We start from the raw sequence: 19,603 nt of genomic DNA, 5'->3' as shown, positions 1-19,603 counted from the left end.
CTGATAAGGAGGTTTCCCTATGGGGCAGTATGCATCTATGTTATAGCGCATAGATGTAAACTGACCCATAGAAAAACATGGAAAATTCATTGTCATCAGTTGCCTGTTGCATTATAGCAGGCAGCAACTGATTCAGTCAGTGTTAACTCAGTTTAAAGGAACACTATTGCAAAAATTGTAAACGTTATAAACGTACATTTCTCAGAGAGTAACATTCAACATAAATTACTTTTCTGTTTCTGTTGCTAACAGTAAGCAGTAAAAATCTGAAAGATCTGACAGGTTTTGGACTAGTCCATTTCCTGATGGGGGTTCTCGGTATTTAATTTATTCTTTGGAAACCCACTCTATGGAAAAAGTATTGTTACAAGCATGTCCGCCAGCCTCCCTACTCACATCCACGCTATTTTGGTAGTTGGATTGAGCAACTGACATTCAGTAAGTGCTTTTGTAAATAAAGAGAATCGTGAGAATGCCCCATGAGGAGATGGACTGACTCAGAACTGGTCAGTTCTGTCTGATTTTTATTGCTTACTCTAAATGACAGCAACATAGGGAAAAAAGTTAATTATTATGCATTTTACTCTTGTAGAAATGTACTTCTTATAAATAGGTTTTTTAAATTATTTTACAATTTTTCGCAATAATGGTCCTTAAACTGGAAAGTATGATTGGATTTTCTGCGCTCAGCTTAGACTTTGCTCACAGCTGTAAGGAGTACAAAATGGTGACCTACTCATAGATTTAGTCAGTTCATTTTTTTTTCCCATTCCAAACACTTGTCATAGAAAGTAGAAGAATTAACCTCTTCCTCCTAGGTCTCCCAATGGTTAATTATGACTCCAGCAGCAGGGACATATCCAAAACCACCTTATGCAAGATTTCCAATAGAACACCAGACACAATAAACCACAGGATTATTAATGTTATAACACCATACATTTTATTACCACCACACAGTCATGGATATTCTCAAAGGATATTACAACTACACCACTAAAAGCATTTCCAAGGAGATAGCTACTTTACCACCAGGAATATTATCAAGAACAATAATTGGTATGACACTGTCACAGATCAGTAAAAGAAGCTGCGACTACTTCTTTCAAAACCAAAATCTTCCTTTGGCTATGGCACCTAAATCTAAGGGATTTGATTTGGCTAGAGTTGGGATTTTAACTGCTCAAAAAAATTAACTGAAAAACCTTACCCTGGCTTCATGAACACTCGGCCAAAATGGATTTGTGCATGAAGATCAATATCCAGCACCTGCTTAAGGTAATCCTGTTATAAAAAAAAATATTAGATGTATCAGATGTAGAACAAAACTAGGGACCTACAGTATCCTCATCCACGTTAAGACCTAACAAATCATGATTAAAGTCTAGGTCCGATGGTCCGAGGTCTGATTTACACGAAGTCACAAAAGCTGAGGAAAAGGTGGTTGTAAACCCTGTAATAAGATGCATGACTAAATGCAAATTATATTAATAAAAAGTACATACATTTCCATATTGTTATTCCCTTCGGGAATTAAGCTAATATATTGTTGCTTAGAATGTAAGGAAAATATAATTTTACCAGAAGTGCATGCCACTGGATGACCTAACACTGCATGTGCTTCTGGTGGCTCTCTGACCATAGTGAAGGTTGCCAAACATGATAAAACCAAATCTGTCAATTTCTATGGACATTTCATTTCATTTGAAATAAAAAATCTATAGAAAAACTGTTTTTTTGTTTTCTATTTTTTTAAATGATTAAACTTCTGACCAATTTGAAAATGATATTTGTGTGATAGGATGTTTGCATATATTGAATCAGTTGTATTGATTCCTAATTTAATTTTGTGAGCATTCTATGTTGTGCTTAAATAATTCCTACAAAATATATACAGCTTTTTTTTTTAATGTTTTATATGCTATACTGTACTAATTTTTATTTTTTACAGTAAAGACAAATAAATGCTAAGACAACTATTTGTTCTCTCCTAGCCCTCATTTAAACACTTGTACATAAAGGAATGAGGTGTTCATAGACTTCTTCCATTTACTCTTTAGCCATGTACACATTTTTATTACTATTACTATTACATTTTGATTAACTGAAATTGAACACGTTATATCCGTTTGAAAATTCCTGAAATACAATCAATCTAGAAAATTGATACAAACGAAAAAGACTGAAAAATATAATAAATAAAAAAGGGAAAAATATCATGATTGGTAACAGAACTGCTAGCCTCAAACAAAAGCTTGCTTTCATCTCTTAACATGCACTAGCACACTGAGAAATTGCTTCAGAAAGTCTGACTTTTAAGTATGCCACATGTCATCATCCAGCAAATGTAAAATTGCAAAAATCTGTTGCAAGAATCAAAGGACATTCTTTAATCTTACTCATAGCAATTAAATGTCATTCAAAATCAATACCTAACTATGTAACCTCTGTTGTACTGCCATCTAAATATGAAGGAAGAGGAAAACTTTTCAAATTGTTTTTTGTTATATTTGGCCTTCAATAACCTTTTAAGTACATTTTTAAGGTAATGATAGCATTTACAATATTTATACACATTTTGGAATTACTGAAGATGTTCAGTAGAGATTAGAAATTTGTGACATTTGCTTTCTCCTCACCAGAGATCAGCTAGATAAAACTTTAGCTCCCATTCTCTGCATAAGAAACTTGTGTGCATAAAATATCGAGAGTGTATAGAAAGGGTACAGGCAGTGCTTTTCAAAGTGGATCCGAATCAAACTGCTCATATGTGAACACTTTCATAGGGAATCATCACACAAGCGCTTTTAGGGCAAATTCTTAAAAAAATACGCAAATGCTCATAGTGTGAACAAGCCCTTACTGAATTGCAGTTGCTTAGTCCAACTGCCAAAATAATGTGCAAGTTTGTAAGGAAGCTGGCTGACATCTTTCTATCCATTCCAGTAAGAGTTTTTGTAAAGAATAAAGGTAGTACTGAGAATCTCCCAAGAAGAGATGGACTACTCCAAAATCTGTCAGCTTTTTACTACCTACTGGGAGTCACAGAAACATATGAGTAATTTATAGTTCATTCTACTCTGGGAGAAATTTATATTTTATATGTATTTTAAATTATGTATATATTTTTTTGCGATCGTGGTCCTTGTAAAAGAAAATATTTTTATAATTCTGTCTGAGTGGTCCAACAGACATTCCAAACCAGCATGCACTACCTCACTACTTGGAATGCTACTGTAGCTATTGGAACCCCCACAATTAACCTACAGCATCCACAGAAATGCTGGTAAACACTAGCCTGTTATGACAACGGCGCCAGTCTCCCTCTCAGATGGTACTTTTGTAACTTACGGCAAAATTTGCCAAATGCACAATGCATGATGACCATGGGCTACTGTAAATATTAATGTAATTCTAAAGCACTCAGGTGGGAATAATGCTTACCTTCTCTCCCATTGATACACCACCTGATGTGATGATAACATCAGCACGGCTGATACCTTCATTTAAGGCATTTAATAAGTCATCAGGGCTGTAAAAAGATAGAATGACAGAATAATAAGGGTTTTGCTATTAAACTGTAAAAAATGACACACAAAAATGTTGTGTTCAGCAAAACATCCTAATTCATAAAACTGCCAAAAATTGGTTTAACAATGAAAAGTGAGTATTGGTCAATACAAAAGGGGCTAAACTCCTCTGCCTAGAGTTGTTACGCACGAACCAACATTCACGCCTGATTAATGAAGAATCCAATCAATAAGATCAGACTGGCTGTTAATCAGAAGTGAATTCTGTAAAAAAATATTGTGAAATAACCTACTGTTTCATCAGTTGCTGCAAAATCTGAAGTAAATGATTTATCCTAAATGGGTCCTGCACATGTCAAACAATGTGCATGTGCATAGGACACATCAGTCTGTACAGGAACGTGCAGAACAAATGTTCAACACGAAATGCCACTCTTTCAAGCAAAAATGAGAACTTTTCAAAAAGTTTATTTCTCATACTCATTCACTTCAATGCATTTTTGCAAAACTTTTTGCAAGCCCATATTTTTTTCACAAATATTCTCATCTGTGTAGGAATATCGTTTTTCATGCCTATTGACTTAAATTAAGTTGATGAAGATGTATTTTTGCATGCCCATATACAGTATATTTATGCGTGTATTATCTGCATGAATATGCATTTTCTCATACCCATATGTTTTTGCAAATACTGTATATACTCGAGCATAAGCCTAATTTCTGGGTAAAAAAAGTGGCTCAAAAGTGTGGGTCTTGGCTTATACTCGAGTCACTACTATTTGAGTAACCTCCCACAGTGCCCCCACTATATGCACAGTGGTGCATCATCTGAGGGAGACCACATACGTGACATTTCCATGGGAGGTCCCAGCTAACCTCATCTTGAGTTGTAGCTTTGAAAGGCATACAGAGACAGTGTCTACTGATTGGTGCGAAGCCTTGAAATCCTATTTCAAGTATCAGATACATGACTATGTGGCTCTGCATTCCTTGCTTTATCTTTATGCCAGCTCAAACTTTGCAACAGGTGTTCTTTGCATGTCCATCTCCATTGTAGGCCTGTGTTCTGGCTTATTAATGCAATCTGCAGAATTTATGCTGCTTTTCTAATATATGGTAGTGTCTGGCCATGGCTGTAAGTGGTGGTGTTGTTGTGGCTTTTGCCACCCCCGGCTTATACTCGGGTCAAACATGTTTTCCAGATTTATTAGGTAAAGGTTAGGGGTAGGCTTATACTCGGGTCGGCTTAAACTCGAGTATATACTGGTATTTACTTCTGTGAAAACTAATTGTACTCACCAGCTTGCGCTACTTGAGTAAAGATGCAGAGAAAGCCCCCCCCCAGCCTGATGAACTAAACTTCCCTGGTGCTTAAAACATCTTTTTTCAGCTTTGCTTACTTCATTTTATCTCATGATTATATTAAATATTCACAGGAAAAGAATTAGGCAACTGCATTATGCACATGCAAAAATATAAATAAATAATAATAATAAAAAAAAAATCCCATACAGATGATTAACTTCAGTATTTCCCAGCAATCCACAACAGATTTTTCATCTGCCTCTGATGCATGACTTAAAGGATACCAGAGCTGAAACAGTAGTTAAAAACAGGGAGAGCAGGCATGTATTGGCACATCTGATGATGTAATTGTGCCATTGTGCGCATGCGCAGAGTGCTACTGGCCATGGACACCTGTGCACTACTGCCCAACCCGGGCAACCAAGACCGAGATGCAGCGGCGATTTAGGTGAGAAAGGAGGGGGACGGAGAGGCATGGGAGGAGTGGTGGGCATGAGGACTGCATCCAATACATGCCTGCTCCCCCTGTTTTTAATAACCGTTTCAGCTCTGTTATCCTTTAAGAATGACAGTTATATCGAGAAAGTCGATGACTCATCTGAAACAATAAACGATTTTTACAATACCATTTAAAAAAATAGCGTGGGGTATTCCTTCCTAAATACTACCAGCTTCTATTCCCCAGGAGAAAACCCGCCCCCCACAGGAATGAAGTGCCCTCCACTCCATCTCCGCACAACGTACTACTCCAGCAACAATGGGGCCCCAAGGCAAAATAAACCTGGGGCCCCCCCCCCCAACAGATACCTCGGAACAAAAATCGGCATTAAGGGACCTTTTTGCAGCTGGTATAGTCAGGGCGTGAAGCCCCAATCGGTCGGAGCTCCACATTCTGGCTACCCCAGCCTGCATGGGGGACAAGGGGTTAAAAAGTTTCAGGAGTGGGGACCCCACATAATTTATTTATTGCTCTTTCTTTTGATGCATGTAAAATTACACTACAGTTAGGTTTGCTACTAAAAGTGACATTTACCGCATTTAAAAGTATACTTTTTTCCTTCAAAACTTTAAAATCGATTTTCTCAAAAACTATGAGGTCTTTTTGAAAAATTGTTTTTTCCTCTTATTTCCAATGATCTCCTTAAAGGACTTACAAGGCCAAAATGGCTAAAAAAGCCAAGTACCTGCAAGATGTTTAAATTCACGGAGGACGCCGTCCGCGCTCTCCGTGCAGTTCCGCCGGGTCCCCTTCCTGAAATCGCCCCCCGTGCCGGTCGCGACCCCACAGGCCGGGTCGGGCTCTCATGCCGCTCCCAATATGGCCGCCGGTGCTGGCCGCGGCTGCGCAGTCGACATTGCCGCGAGTGCGGCTGCGCAGCTCTAGGGCCAACCGAACCACGCACTGTAGCATTTTAGATGTACATGGTTTTGGAGTTCATCCTACATTTATAGAAGTATGGAACAGCTCCCAGACAAGAAGAAACACATTTCCTCTTCAAAAAAGCACAGACATTTGCAAAACATGTCGTTTCATAATTTTTTTTTCAATGCACATTAAGGTTCTTGAGTAAGTTTTTCTCAAGATTATCTGTAATGAAGGGAATCAATACATTTTTTATAGTACTATTGATAAGTGAAAAAAAAAAGATATAAATAAAAAGCTAAACTCAAATGTCTGTGGTTGAGAAGGAAAAGGCTATTCTTTTCAAGAAAACATGATCTTGTAGAGATCTTTAAGACCCAAATGAGGTCCACAACGCCGCCAGATTTTCAAATTGTAGCTATAATGTGGTAAATAAAAACAGGATGCTGCCAATTTATGATGGCACAATGATTAACATCCAATTGTTAGTTTCTACTATATAAACAAAATCATTTGTGAAACAAAGCCATGTTTTTGAAAATGACTATTTCCTTTTGGAAACATTTGTGCATAGCTATGTGGTCTGGTAAACAAACTCTTGAGCATCACAAAGGCATACAAATGGATTTTAATGGTTGGAGTATTTGAAAAACAACAACAGCCTCTGCACACCAACTGAATGGTTGTAGCCTTCCTTAACCTGTAAGGGCCTGAGCCCACTGACGCAGTTGTATCTGCTTCTGTCCGCTTTTCAGCATCTCTAACGTTGAAGTGTAACTGAAAAGCATATACAACTGCGTCAGTGGGCTCAGGCCTTAAGAGAGTTTGTACCTGTAAGTGGAAAAAAAATTCAGTAGAGGGAAGCCTCTAGATAATCCAGAGTCTTTCTCCATTCCCCTTGCACTCACCAATCAAGTCCCGGGACCCTCCAAACATATTTGACAAAGGCTTGACAAATATGTTTGCGCAGCCACACTACCATCTCTGTATGAGCATGACCGCATTTGCGCAGGCGCACGGATGGCCCACACCTGCGCAGTAGCATGGAACTGGTTATGCACGATCGGTTCTGTGCTACTGCACAGACCATAAAGAAGAAGAGTGTTCTGGCGTGAATTGGTGGACTGCTGGAGGATAACAGAAGCCTATGGATCATCCTCTATGGAGGGTAAGTACCTAACTTAAGCATTTCTTTCTCAAAGGTTCACTTTAAAATAGGTATTGTGGACTGGCACAGAGATCTTAAAGGAAACCGAGCACCATCATTTTTTTAATATAATGAACCTCTCCATAAGGGAGGTTTGTAATAAAGTGTGCTGTGGGGGAGGCAGGGGTTGGGGTGAGCCTCACTAGTTACCTACAGGGCCACCTTCTATTTAACCACTTGCCGACCGCCCCCAGCCGATGGGCGTCGGCAAAGACTGGGCCCAAACGACCGCAATACGCCCATCGGCGGGGGCGGCTGCGGGAGTGGCTATGCGGCGATCGCGTCATTCGTGACGCGATCAGCCGCTGGGGACTGGCTCCGCCCACCGCTCGTAGTAACCCGCCGGCGGGTTACTAGCACCCGGATCGCTGCATTTACATTGTATAATAGGCTTTGTAATGTATACAAAGCCTATTATACTGGCTGCCTCCTGCCCTGGTGGTCCCAGTGTCCGAGGGACCACCAGGGCAGGCTGCAGCCACCCTAGTCTGCACCCAAGCACACTGATTTCCCCCCCCCCTGCCCCCTGATCGCCCACAGCACACCTCAGACCCCCCCCTGCCCACCCCCCAGACCACTGTTTGCACCCAGTCACCCCCCTAATCACCCATCAATCACTCCCTGTCACTATCTGTCAACGCTATTTTTTTTTTATCCCCCCCCCCCTGCCCACTGCCCCCTCCTGATCACCCCCCACCCCTCAGATTCTCCCCAGACCCCCCCCCCCCCCGTGTACTGTATGCATCTATCCCCCCTGATCACCCGTCAATCACCCGTCAATCACCCCCTGTCACTGCTACCCATCAATCAGCCCCTAACCTGCCCCTTGCGGGGCAATCTGATCACCCACCCACACCAATAGATCGCCCGTAGATCCGACATCAGATCACCTCCCAAATCCATTGTTTACATCTATTCGCTCCTCTAAACACCCACTAATTACCCATCAATCACCTATCAATCACCCCCTATCACCACCTGTCACTGTTACCCATCAGATTAGACCCTAATCTACCCCTTGCGGGCACCCAATCACCCGCCCACACGCTCAGATTGCCCTCAGACCCCCCTTTATCAATTCGCCAGTGCAATATTTACATCTGTTATTCCCTGTAATAACCCACTGATCACCTGTCAATCACCTATCAATCACCCCCTGTCACTGCCACCCATCAATCACCCCCTGTCACTGCCACCCATCAATCACCCCCTGTCACTGCCACCCATCAATCAGCCCCTAACCTGCCCCTTGCGGGCAATCTGATCACCCACCCACACCAATAGATCGCCCGCAGATCCGACATCAGATCACCTCCCAAGTGCAGTGTTTACATCTCTTCTCTCCTCTAAACACCCACTAATTACCAATCAATCACCCCCTATCACCACCTGTCACTGTTACCCATCAGATTAGACCCTAATCTGCCCCTTGCGGGCACCCAATCACCCGCCCACACACTCAGATTGCCCTCAGGCCCCCCCTTATCAATTCGCCAGTGCAATATTTACATCTGTTATTCCCTGTAATAACCCACTGATCACCTGTCAATCACCTATCAATCACCCCCTGTCACTGCCACCCATCAATCACCCCCTGTCACTGCCACCCATCAATCAGCCCCTAACTTGCCCTTTGCGGGCAATCTGATCACCCACCCACACCAATAGATCGCCCGCAGATCCGACATCAGATCACCTCCCAAGTGCAGTGTTTACATCTCTTCTCTCCTCTAAACACCCACTAATTACCCATCAATCACCCCCTATCACCACCTGTCACGGTTACCCATCAGATTAGACCCTAATCTGCCCCTTGCGGGCACCCAATCACCCGCCCACACCTCAGAACGTCCTCAGACCCCAGCCCTGATCACCTCGCTAGTGCATTGCTTGCATCTATTTCCCCCCCTCTAATCACACCTTGAGACACCCATCAATCACCTCCTGTCACCCCCTAGCACACCTACCCATCAGATCAGGCCCTAATTTGCCCCGTGTGGGCTCCTGATCACTCGGCCAAACCCTCAGGTCCCCCTCAGACCCCCTTCCGATCACCTCCCCAGTGCATTGATTGCATCTATTTTCCCCTCTAACCGCCCCCTGAGACACCCATCAATCACCTCCTGTCACCCCCCTAGCACTCCTATCCATCAGATCAGGCCCAAAACATCCTGTCATCTAAGAGGCCACCCTGCTTATGACCGGTTCCACAAAATTTGCCCCCTCATAGACCACCTGTCATCAAAATTTGCAGATGCTTATACCCCTGATCAGTCATTTTGAGAAATTTGGTTTCCAGACTACTCACAGTTTTGGGCCCGTAAAATGCCAGGGCGGTATAGGAACCCCACAAGTGACCCCATTTTAGAAAGAAGACACCCCAAGGTATTCTGTTAGGTGTATGATGAGTTCATAGAAGATTTTATTTTTTGTCAAAAGTTAGCGGAAATTAGATTTTTATTGTTTTTTTCACAAAGTGTCATTTTTCACTAACTTGTGACAAAAAATAAAATCTTCTATGAACCCACCATACCCCTAACGGAATACCTTGGGGTGTCTTCTTTCTAAAATGGGGTCACTTGTGGGGTTCCTATACTGCCCTGGCATTTTAGGGGCCCTAAACCGTGAGGAGTAGTCTAGAAAACAAATGCCTCAAAATGACCTGTGAATAGGACGTTGGGCCCCTTAGCGCACCTAGGCTGCAAAAAAGTGTCACACATGTGGTATCGCCATACTCAGGAGAAGTAGTATAATGTGTTTTGTGGTGTATTTTTACACATACCCATGCTGGGTGGGAGAAATTTCTCTGTAAATGGACAATTGTGTGTAAAAAAAAATCAAAAATGTGTCATTTACAGAGATATTTCTCCCACCCAGCATGGTTATATGTAAAAATACACCACAAAACACATTATACTACTTCTTCTGAGTACGGCGATACCACATGTGTGACACTTTTTTGCAGCCTAACTGTGCTAAGGGGCCCAAAGTCCAATGAGTACCTTTAGGATTTCACAGGTCATTTTGAGACATTTGGGTTCAAGACTACTCCTCACGGTTTAGGGCCCCTAAAATGCCAGGGCAGTATAGGAACCCCACAAGTGACCCCATTTTAGAAAGAAGACACCCCAAGGTATTCTGTTAGGTGTATGATGAGTTCATAGAAGATTTTATTTTTTGTCACAAGTTAGCGGAATTTGATATGTATTGTTTTTTTTTTCACAAAGTGTCATTTTCCGCTAACTTGTGACAAAAAAAAATCTTCTATGAACTCACCATACTCCTAACAGAATACCTTGGGGTGTCTTCTTTCTAAAATGGGGTCACTTGTGGGGTTCCTATACTGCCCTGGCATTTTAGGGGCCCTAAACCGTGAGCAGTAGTCTAGAATTCAAATGCCTCAAAATGACCTGTGAATAGGACGTTAGGCCCCTTAGCGCACCTAGGTTGCAAAAAAGTGTCACACACGTACTCAGAAGAAGTAGTATATTGTGTTTTGGGGTGTATTTTTACACATACCCATGCTGGGTGGGAGAAATATCTCTGTAAAAGGACAATTGTGTGTAAAAAAAAAATCAAACAATTGTCATTTACAGAGATATTTCTCCCACCCAGCATGGGTATGTGTAAAAATACACCCCAAAACACATTATACTACTTCTCCTGAGTACGGCGGTACCACATGTGTGGCACTTTTTTGCACCCTAAGTGCGCTAAGAGGCCCAAAGTCCAATGAGTACCTTTAGGATTTCACAGGTCATTTTGCGACATTTGGTTTCAAGACTACTCCTCACGGTTTAGGGCCCCTAAAATGCCAGGGCAGTATAGGAACCCCACAAATGACCCCATTTTAGAAAGAAGACACCCCAAGGTATTCCGTTAGGAGTATGGTGAGTTCATAGAAGATTTTATTTTTTGTCACAAGTTAGCGGAAAATGACACTTTGTGAAAAAAAACAATTAAAATCAATTTCCGCTAACTTGTGACAAAAAAAAAAAATCTTCTATGAACTCACCATCCTCCTAACGGAATACCTTGGGTGTCTTCTTTCTAAAATGGGGTAATTTGTGGGGTTCCTATACTGTCCTGGCATTTTAGGGGCCCTAAACCGTGAGGAGTAGTCTTGAAACCAAATGTCGCAAAATGACCTGTGAAATCCTAAAGGTACTCATTGAACTTTGGGCCCCTTAGCGCAGTTAGGGTGCAAAAAAGTGCCACACATGTGGTATCGCCGTGCTCAGGAGAAGTAGTATAATGTGTTTTGGGGTGTATTTTTCCACATACCCATGCTGAGTGGGAGAAATATCTCTATAAATAGACAATTGTGTGTAAAAAAAATAAAACAATTGTCATTTACGGAGATATTTCTCCCACCCAGCATGGGTATGTGTAAAAATACACCCCAAAACACATTATACTACTACTCCTGAGTACGGCAATACCACATGTGTGGCACTTTTTTGCAGCCTAACTGCGCTAAGGGGCCAAAAGTCCAATGAGCATCTTTAGGCTTTACAGGGGTGCTTACAATTAGGCACCCCCCAAAATGCCAGGACAGTGAACACACCCCACAAATGACCCCATTTTGGAAAGTAGACACTTCAAGGTATTCAGAGAGGAGCATAGTGAGTCCGTGGCAGATTTCATTTTTTTTTGTCTCAAGTTAGAAGAAATGGAAACTTTTTTTTTTTCGTTTTTTTTGTCAGAAAGTGTCATTTTCCGCTAACTTGTGACAAAAAATAAAATCTTCTATGAACTCACCATGCCTCTCACTGAATACTTTGGGATGTCTTCTTTCCAAAATGGGGTCATTTGGGGGGTATTTGTACTATCCTGAAATTTTAGCCCCTCATGAAACCTGACAGGTGCGCAGAAAAGTCAGAGATGCTTGAAAATGGGAAAATTCACTTTTGGCACCATAGTTTGTTAACGCTATAACTTTTACCCAATCCAATAAATATACACTGAATGTTTTTTTTTTTATCAAAGACATGTAGCAGAATAACTTTCGCGCTCAAATGTATAGGAAATTTTACTTTATTTGAAAAATGTCAGCACAGCAAGTTAAAAAAGTCATTTTTTTGCCAAAATTCATGTCTTTTTTGATGAATATAATAAAAACTAAAACTCGCAGCAGCAATCAAATAGCAGCAAAAGAAAGCTGTATTAGTGACAAGAAAAGGAGGTAAAATTCCTTTAGGTGGTAGGTTGTATGACCGAGCAATAAACCGTGAAAGCTGCAGTGGTCTGAATGGAGAAAAAGGCTCTGGTCCTTAAGGGGCGAAAAGACTGTGGTCCTCAAGTGGTTAAACCCAGATGTTTGTGCTGAAGTTTGTAGTTTGCAGCAGCATCTCTCTCACGTGTAATGCAATGAATGCCGGGAATGTAATCTTTGTGCTCGCATTCACTGACTACATCTCCTGCCATGCACTGCGATGTGTGCAAGAGAGAGGCACTACTGGGGACTACAAAATGCAGCACATGCATCTAGGTCAAGGAGAAGATCCTGTGCATCCTGTCCTTAAAAACCTTTTCTAGTGTAGGGTTAATTGCCATCAGTCTCTATTACTAGCCGCAAAGAGAACAAGTCTAAAATGAACATTCGCATTTCTGAAAATGATCAAAAATGTGCAACTCTCCCATTCAAATACAATAATTATATTTTATTTATAACAAATGCAGTTCATATTTGGAGTCCTGTGCTTATTTAGACATTTACAAAATGTGAAAAGGAGGAGGCTACTTTTCTATGCTAATTTGACTTCACAAGAAAAACACACTTATTCCTACTATAGTACTGCCCCAATGAGTTTGAAATAAATTTGTTTGAACACAATATATAATAGAAATGATCGCAAAAGAAGAGCTAAAGACACACTGTGGGCTGAATTTACTAAGGTTCTCCAGAATACAGAGAACTAATGTGGTCATGAAAATGTAACCTAACCACCATCTCCCAGGTTATGGCAAAATGTAAATGATTAGTGAAACATTGGCTGTACAGTTGTGGTCACATATACACCCATAAAGCGAGAAATTGATAAATAAAATCCAGGCTGTCCCAGATTTGTTACAAGAGTTTCCTCTGGAGGTCTCTATATGTGACTTTAATTGCACAACTCTGATTTCACCAACTTATTAAAATATGTTATAGCTTGCTACAACTAAGGGTTGTACTTTTTTCCCACTTATAACGCATAATTTTTACAATTCAAAAAAAAAATCCAGGCTGGTTTTCTCAATCCACTCACAGTACTGGATCACTTTCGTAAATCTGACAAATATACAGAGGTCTGTGCATACATTTTTTTGTTTGTACAATACAGGCAAACATAACATTTGCATTGTTTTTGCAAATTTACACAGGCTGAAAAAAAGGGTACATCGTTATTAAGTTCAACCTCACCTTGTATAAGAGAGGTTTTCGAAATTCAACATTAAGTATGAATGTGAACCCCCGACCTTATTATAATGACTACCCCTGTATGTATGTCACTTACTTATCTCCCACAATACCCAAATTAATGGTTGGATAGCCATGTTCCTGAATTGTTGCAAGAAGGGTTGAGCGATTGCTGTCACGTATTTTCCCTGGCATTAGATCATCTTCAGGATTTAAAAGCTGCAATAAAATGTTACAGAAAAACATAACATGGTAAGCTCTGTCTGCTGTGTTCACATAAAGAGGTACTGTATGTCGTAAAGCCAGTAACTGGGGGAAGGCACATCATTAAAGATTTCCAAGAAACAAACACCAGAAAGGTACGCCTTTGAACCTGAGCTTTTAGCAAGAGGGATTTTATTGGTTTACTAAAGCACCTCCAAGTATCTCTAGTGGGAATATAATAATAAGTATAACATCAAATCCCAAATGGATGAATTTAAAATCGAGTTATATCAGATCATAGTGAGGGTAATGGACTAATGGCTATGTGATTGCATGCAGAACAACCTGGGATTATTAACCTCCCTAGCGTTCTGGACGAGCTGTGCTCATCCAGAGACGCTAGAGGGCACCGCTCAGGCCCCGCTGGGCCGATTTTGATAAAAAAAAATTTCAAACATGCAGCTAGCACTTTGCTAGCTGCGTGTTTGCCCCAATCGCCGCCGCTCGCTGCCGATCCGCCGCTATCCAACGCGAAAGAGGGCCCCCCCCCCTGCAGACCCCGTGTGCAGCCTGGCCAATCGCCTCCAGGCTGCGCTTTGGGGTGGATCCGGAGTCCCAGTGACGTCACGACGTCGATGACGTCACTCCGCTCGTCGCGATGGCGACGGGGGAAGCCCTAAAGGAAATCCCGTTCAGAACGGGATTTCCTTATGGGCGTGATCGCCTGCGACGATCAGAAGGGTGGGGGGGAGAGAGGAGGAAGGGGAGGATAATTTAGCTAGCGCTAGGCTAGCTACATGATAGGGAAAAAAAATCGGGCAAAAAACCCAATTGAATTGAAACGCCCAGCAGGTTAACCGCTTCCGGAGGGCGCTAGTTGAAATCTATGCAATGTTTGGGACCTGTTATCCCTGCCAGGGTGTAGATTTCTACTTCCCCACCGCTAGTTCCAACCGTTACAAAAGTTAAAAACGCTAAAAACTCACTCCCCCTGCTGTCGGTATGACAGCAGCGATCCATGAGCTGCTCAGCAGCCGATTTCATTGGCTCATGACCGTGTGATCACTGTGAGCCAATCTTATTGGCTCATATTGATCACAGAATCGGGAGCCATTGAAATCGGCTCATGACCAGCTCATAGAGCTTTGTTATCACAGTGGTGGCACAGCGAGCAGGCTTTAGCGACAAGTAAACAGCGACAGCTGCAATTTCATCCGGTGAGATGTCAGTAAGCCCCATTTTTGGTACCAGCAGTGTCTGGTCCTTAAAGCGGAATGAAACCTAGCATTTCTACTTTGCTCTAATAGATTATTTACAGCATATTATATACAACCAGTATTTTTATTTTTACTAGAACTGCATTCAAAGGTTTAACACAGGCTTTAGAAGCTTCTTTTCCAGCAGAGCTGGCCGCTTCCGAACTTTGCATAATGTTATCTTGTGTTTAATTGTATCAAGTGAAAATGTAAACAAAGCCTTCTCTCACACTAACGGCTCCCGTGAACAAAGTCAGACAAGCATAAATGATTTTTGATGCTTTCTGATTAAGTTAGAGGATGAATTAAGCAGTTATAAATAAAATGCAAAGTCAGCTCTCAGAGTAAAATAAGTGTACTTTAGGAACGTACAATTTCTAAATGAATAGTAATACTTACTGTATGTAAAAAAGCAAATATGCTAACTGTATGGCATATAAAAAGTAGGAAAACATGTTTTTATTGAATATTATGTCAGGGTTTTATACCGCTTTAAGGGGCCAGAAACTGCTGGTACCCAAGTGGTTAAAGGAAAACTATGAACGTTAGCAAATTTCTGTGAACTTAATAAAGAGCATAGCTATTTTCATACAAGCCACTGATAAAAGATTATTTTTGTGTGTGTGATTTACCTGAAACACTTTGAGCCATAAAGCTACTGACTGCAGAACAGTCTATCTGCACCAGGGATGTCCCCCTGTGAAGGTCTGTGTAGACCATTCTACTTTTTTGTTCTCTCCATCAGGAACCCTAAGCCGTAAACTGTGGCAAAAAGATGGAAGGAACTCCATCCTACTCTTCCCAGCAACACCAAACAACCAGTGAGAATTAAGGCTGTGTTTCCATGGCTCGTACATGAAATATTACACTATTTTTTCTCTTAGCAATAAGCACTGCCAGAAACAAATTAGATCACACACATGTGCTTTAGGCCACTTGACACCTCAGGAGTGAGAGCGGTCCTCTAACAAACTTGCTGCTCAGCAGTGTGGTTGTCTCTCCAAGCTTTTGTGTGGCTTAGAATGCAGGCTGATGGGTAGAAAAAAAAATAGAATGGTCTGCGGCTACTCAGAGGTTCACTGGCTGAGATCCTCTGAGCAGGTGGACTGTTCTGCGGCCCGGCAACATCACCAGCTTTGAGGCACATCACGAAAAAATGTACTATGGCTGTATTTTTTTTTTTTTTTTGATTTAAGGACAGCTATCTAAACTCAAGTGTTCTAAAAGTACAATGTACAAGTAATGTTTAAGTATTTTCTAATAGCTGTGTAAGCATGATCCTACTTTTCATGTTAAAAATCGGAGCCAAAAGCTGTACTTTGGTTTCTGTAGATTTTAGATGTATCCATTAGCAGAGGTGATTCTTTTTTTATTTGAAATGTAACATAACAACCACTGCTGGTCTCTGTGTCTCCTGACACCAAGGCAAGATTTTCACATAGAATGTTTAATAGAAGATAAGAAATACTGTACTGCTCCCCCTGAAAGCCTCACGCGTTATTTGTGCTCAGTTATACAGCTCATTCACAGAGAAAATCAGCAGCTAGTGAGACCTGCTGTCACAAAACTAAAAAGTACGCACAGGGTTAACAGATGTAAGGAGAGCTATCCCACCTCCCCAATATTCACTGTTCTGATGCCTGTCCCCAACACCCATCAGTGAGACACTTTTAAAACATTAAAGGAAGAGATAAGCAGGAGGAGATATACAGCAGTATTTAGGGATACATGATACATAGACGAGCTATTCCAATACCAGTTTGAAAACGTTTATATTGATGGATGTCCTTTAAAGTCATTATGCTCTTAGTTATTGATGTTCACAGAGAATTGCTTATTTTGAAAGTTGTCTTTTAAAGGGACTCCGAGCAGTGCAGAAACTATGGAAAGATGGATATCATTTTAAAGCTCTCTTTCTCCTCTTTCCAATGATATATAAACCTCCGCCCTACTCCTTTTAGGCCGCGATTTCAATCGCGAAAATAGAGAAAACTAAATTTAGGTGTCGCCAGAAAGAGAGCTTTAAAATGATATCCATCTTTCCATAGTTACATTGTATTACACAGGGCGACTTTTTCTGCTGAATGGAGCTGCTGACACTGGGGAAAGTGTCGTCCTGTGTAATACAAGTAACTATGTAAAGATGGATATCATTTTAAAGCTCTCTTTCTCCTCTTTCTGGCGACACCTAAATTGTCACCCTACACTTTTTAGTTTTCTCTATTTTCGCGATTGAAATTTCAGTCGCGACAATTTCAATCGCGAAAATAGCAAAAACTAAAAGGCGTAGGGTGGCGGTTTATATATCATTGGAAAGAGGAGAAAGAGAGCTTTAAAATGATATGCATCTTTCCATAGTTTCTGCACTGCTTGGAGTCCCTTTAAGGAAAGTTCTCTCTACAGGCACCTGCATGCGATTGTATTCACACAACTACTAATTTAAGCTCTCAGAAACCCCCACTGTGTTCTTATATGGCACAAGCACAGACTGCAATGTGTGCTTCATAATAAATTAGGACTGAAAAAAACGAAACAAAAAACCTGTAGTTCAGATTTGCTGAATCACATATGATGTTCCCACTGAGATATCTCTGGAGTAGCCTTAGGAAATTGTGCTCACTATATACATGTGAATTATGGCGACACACTTGGAAAACTCTGCCACATTTTTTAACCACAAAAAAAAAATTAACTTGTTCAATAATAAGTAAAGCCTGAACATCTGCATTGCATAATTTTAAAGATACATCTTAAACTTCATATTCTACTACAACCGGCAGAAGAATGCATACACCTGTTTTCAAAGCTTATGTCCAGAGATAGTGAGACAATTCTGATCATAACTCCCCTCCGAATACAGTTTCATTGACAGGCTAACCCATAATTATCTAAGCAAGGACAACATTAAAATGTAGGTGCATGGGCTCCCTCGCCGTCCTCTCCGTTCTCTTGCAAGCCCCAGGTAAGTATAAATATACCAAATATGTTAATTTCAGGTACACGTTAAATTGTATTTAAGACACAAAACGATGAGCAATTATAGCCCCAAAGATCGCAAGAAAATATTTATGAATGTATATCAAACAAAAGATAATTATGAAAGTTTAAACTTTAACAATCTAAAGGTCGCTAAAACTATCAATCAGACCAACATCAAAATAAGAATAAACCATATAAATATGCAGATAGATTATCTACTAATTGTAATATATGAACACGGGAAGGAGCGAAAAATCTATTCTAGGAAAAAAAAGCTCTAAGGAAACGTTTAACATTTTTTTCTTTAGAGCAGGTGGTTCTTCCTTTAACCAATGCCCATCATCCTTTGAGTAAATGCAATGGTCCTCTAATCCTGGACCTCCCTATACCCATAAACTACAGTTTACATATATACAGTAGATGGAGCGAACTGTTTTACTGCGAACAGTCCATGGGCCTCTGTACTACTTCCGGGTCAGCAAGGTCCCTCAGCAGTAAGCATGCACTGGCAAGGCAGCATGCATCCTCGATCGTGCCCCTGTGGCCAGGCACACTCTGCACATGTGCATGATGTCACGGCGTGATGTTATGCTCAGCGTGTGCCCGCCTACGGGCACACGAATCGAGGATGCACGCCGCGGGGCCAGCACCTGCGTACTACTGAGGGAACTTGCTGACCCGGAAGCAGTACAGAGGCAAGTTGCCAATGAACTGTTCGCAGTAGAACAGTTCACTCCATCTTTATTTACATATAGTTTAACCCAAATGATTAATTGTAAATTTGATGCAGAGCTAATTAATATGTTTAGCATCTTTAAAGGTTGTCTGCATCTGAACTTTTCAAACTTTGTGATTTTACAAAATATCTTTCAAAGGTATCGTCCTGTACATTTTTTGGAAACTACTCATTGCATCTTAAATCTTTTATGCAGAATGTTGCCATAATACATTGTTCACTCTTTACAGTTTGTTTAACTACTTTAAGACCGGGTAACGCCCATGGGTGTGACCGCGGCGGCATCCCCAGGACTGCCTAACGCCAAATGGTGTCAAGTTCTGGGGCTGTTGCAGGAGATCGCGCGCAGGCTGCGCGTGCATCTCCTGCTTGGGGGGTGGAGCTCCGCCCCGCCTTCAGTCTCAGAGCGGCAATCGGGAGACTGTTAGATGGCGAAACCATCTTTCTACTGAGTACAGCGCTGCGATCGGCAGCAGCGCTGTACTAAGGGAAAGCCGTGTGACATGGCTGTCCCCCTATCACACAAGAGAGCGATCGGCTCTCATAGGTTGAAGCCTATGACAGCCGATGGAGTCATTGGCTGGCTGGGGGGAGGGAGGGAGCGGGTGGAGTATAATGAA

General features: G+C 41.4%; 1 protein-coding gene across 26 annotated transcripts in view; it reads right to left on the bottom strand.

The window, feature by feature from the left end:
• GPHN (gephyrin) overlaps nucleotides 1–19,603 on the bottom strand; it is a 468,752-nt gene that overhangs the window by 17,747 nt on the left and 431,402 nt on the right. For all 26 annotated transcript variants that reach the window (XM_068253294.1, XM_068253293.1, XM_068253298.1 and 23 more), the window contains 3 exons: nucleotides 13,906–14,027; nucleotides 3,445–3,532; nucleotides 1,211–1,284 (listed from right to left, as the gene is read on the bottom strand). In XM_068253294.1, the coding sequence (XP_068109395.1) occupies nucleotides 1,211–1,284; nucleotides 3,445–3,532; nucleotides 13,906–14,027 (284 nt within the window). The remainder of the gene's footprint in view (nucleotides 1–1,210; nucleotides 1,285–3,444; nucleotides 3,533–13,905; nucleotides 14,028–19,603) is intronic.

The sequence above is a fragment of the Hyperolius riggenbachi genome, chromosome 9 (genome assembly GCF_040937935.1).
Source record: "Hyperolius riggenbachi isolate aHypRig1 chromosome 9, aHypRig1.pri, whole genome shotgun sequence".
NCBI lineage: Eukaryota > Metazoa > Chordata > Amphibia > Anura > Hyperoliidae > Hyperolius > Hyperolius riggenbachi.
The sequence above is the reverse complement of the archived record's forward strand: the minus strand, read 5'-3'. Positions and strand labels throughout refer to the sequence as shown.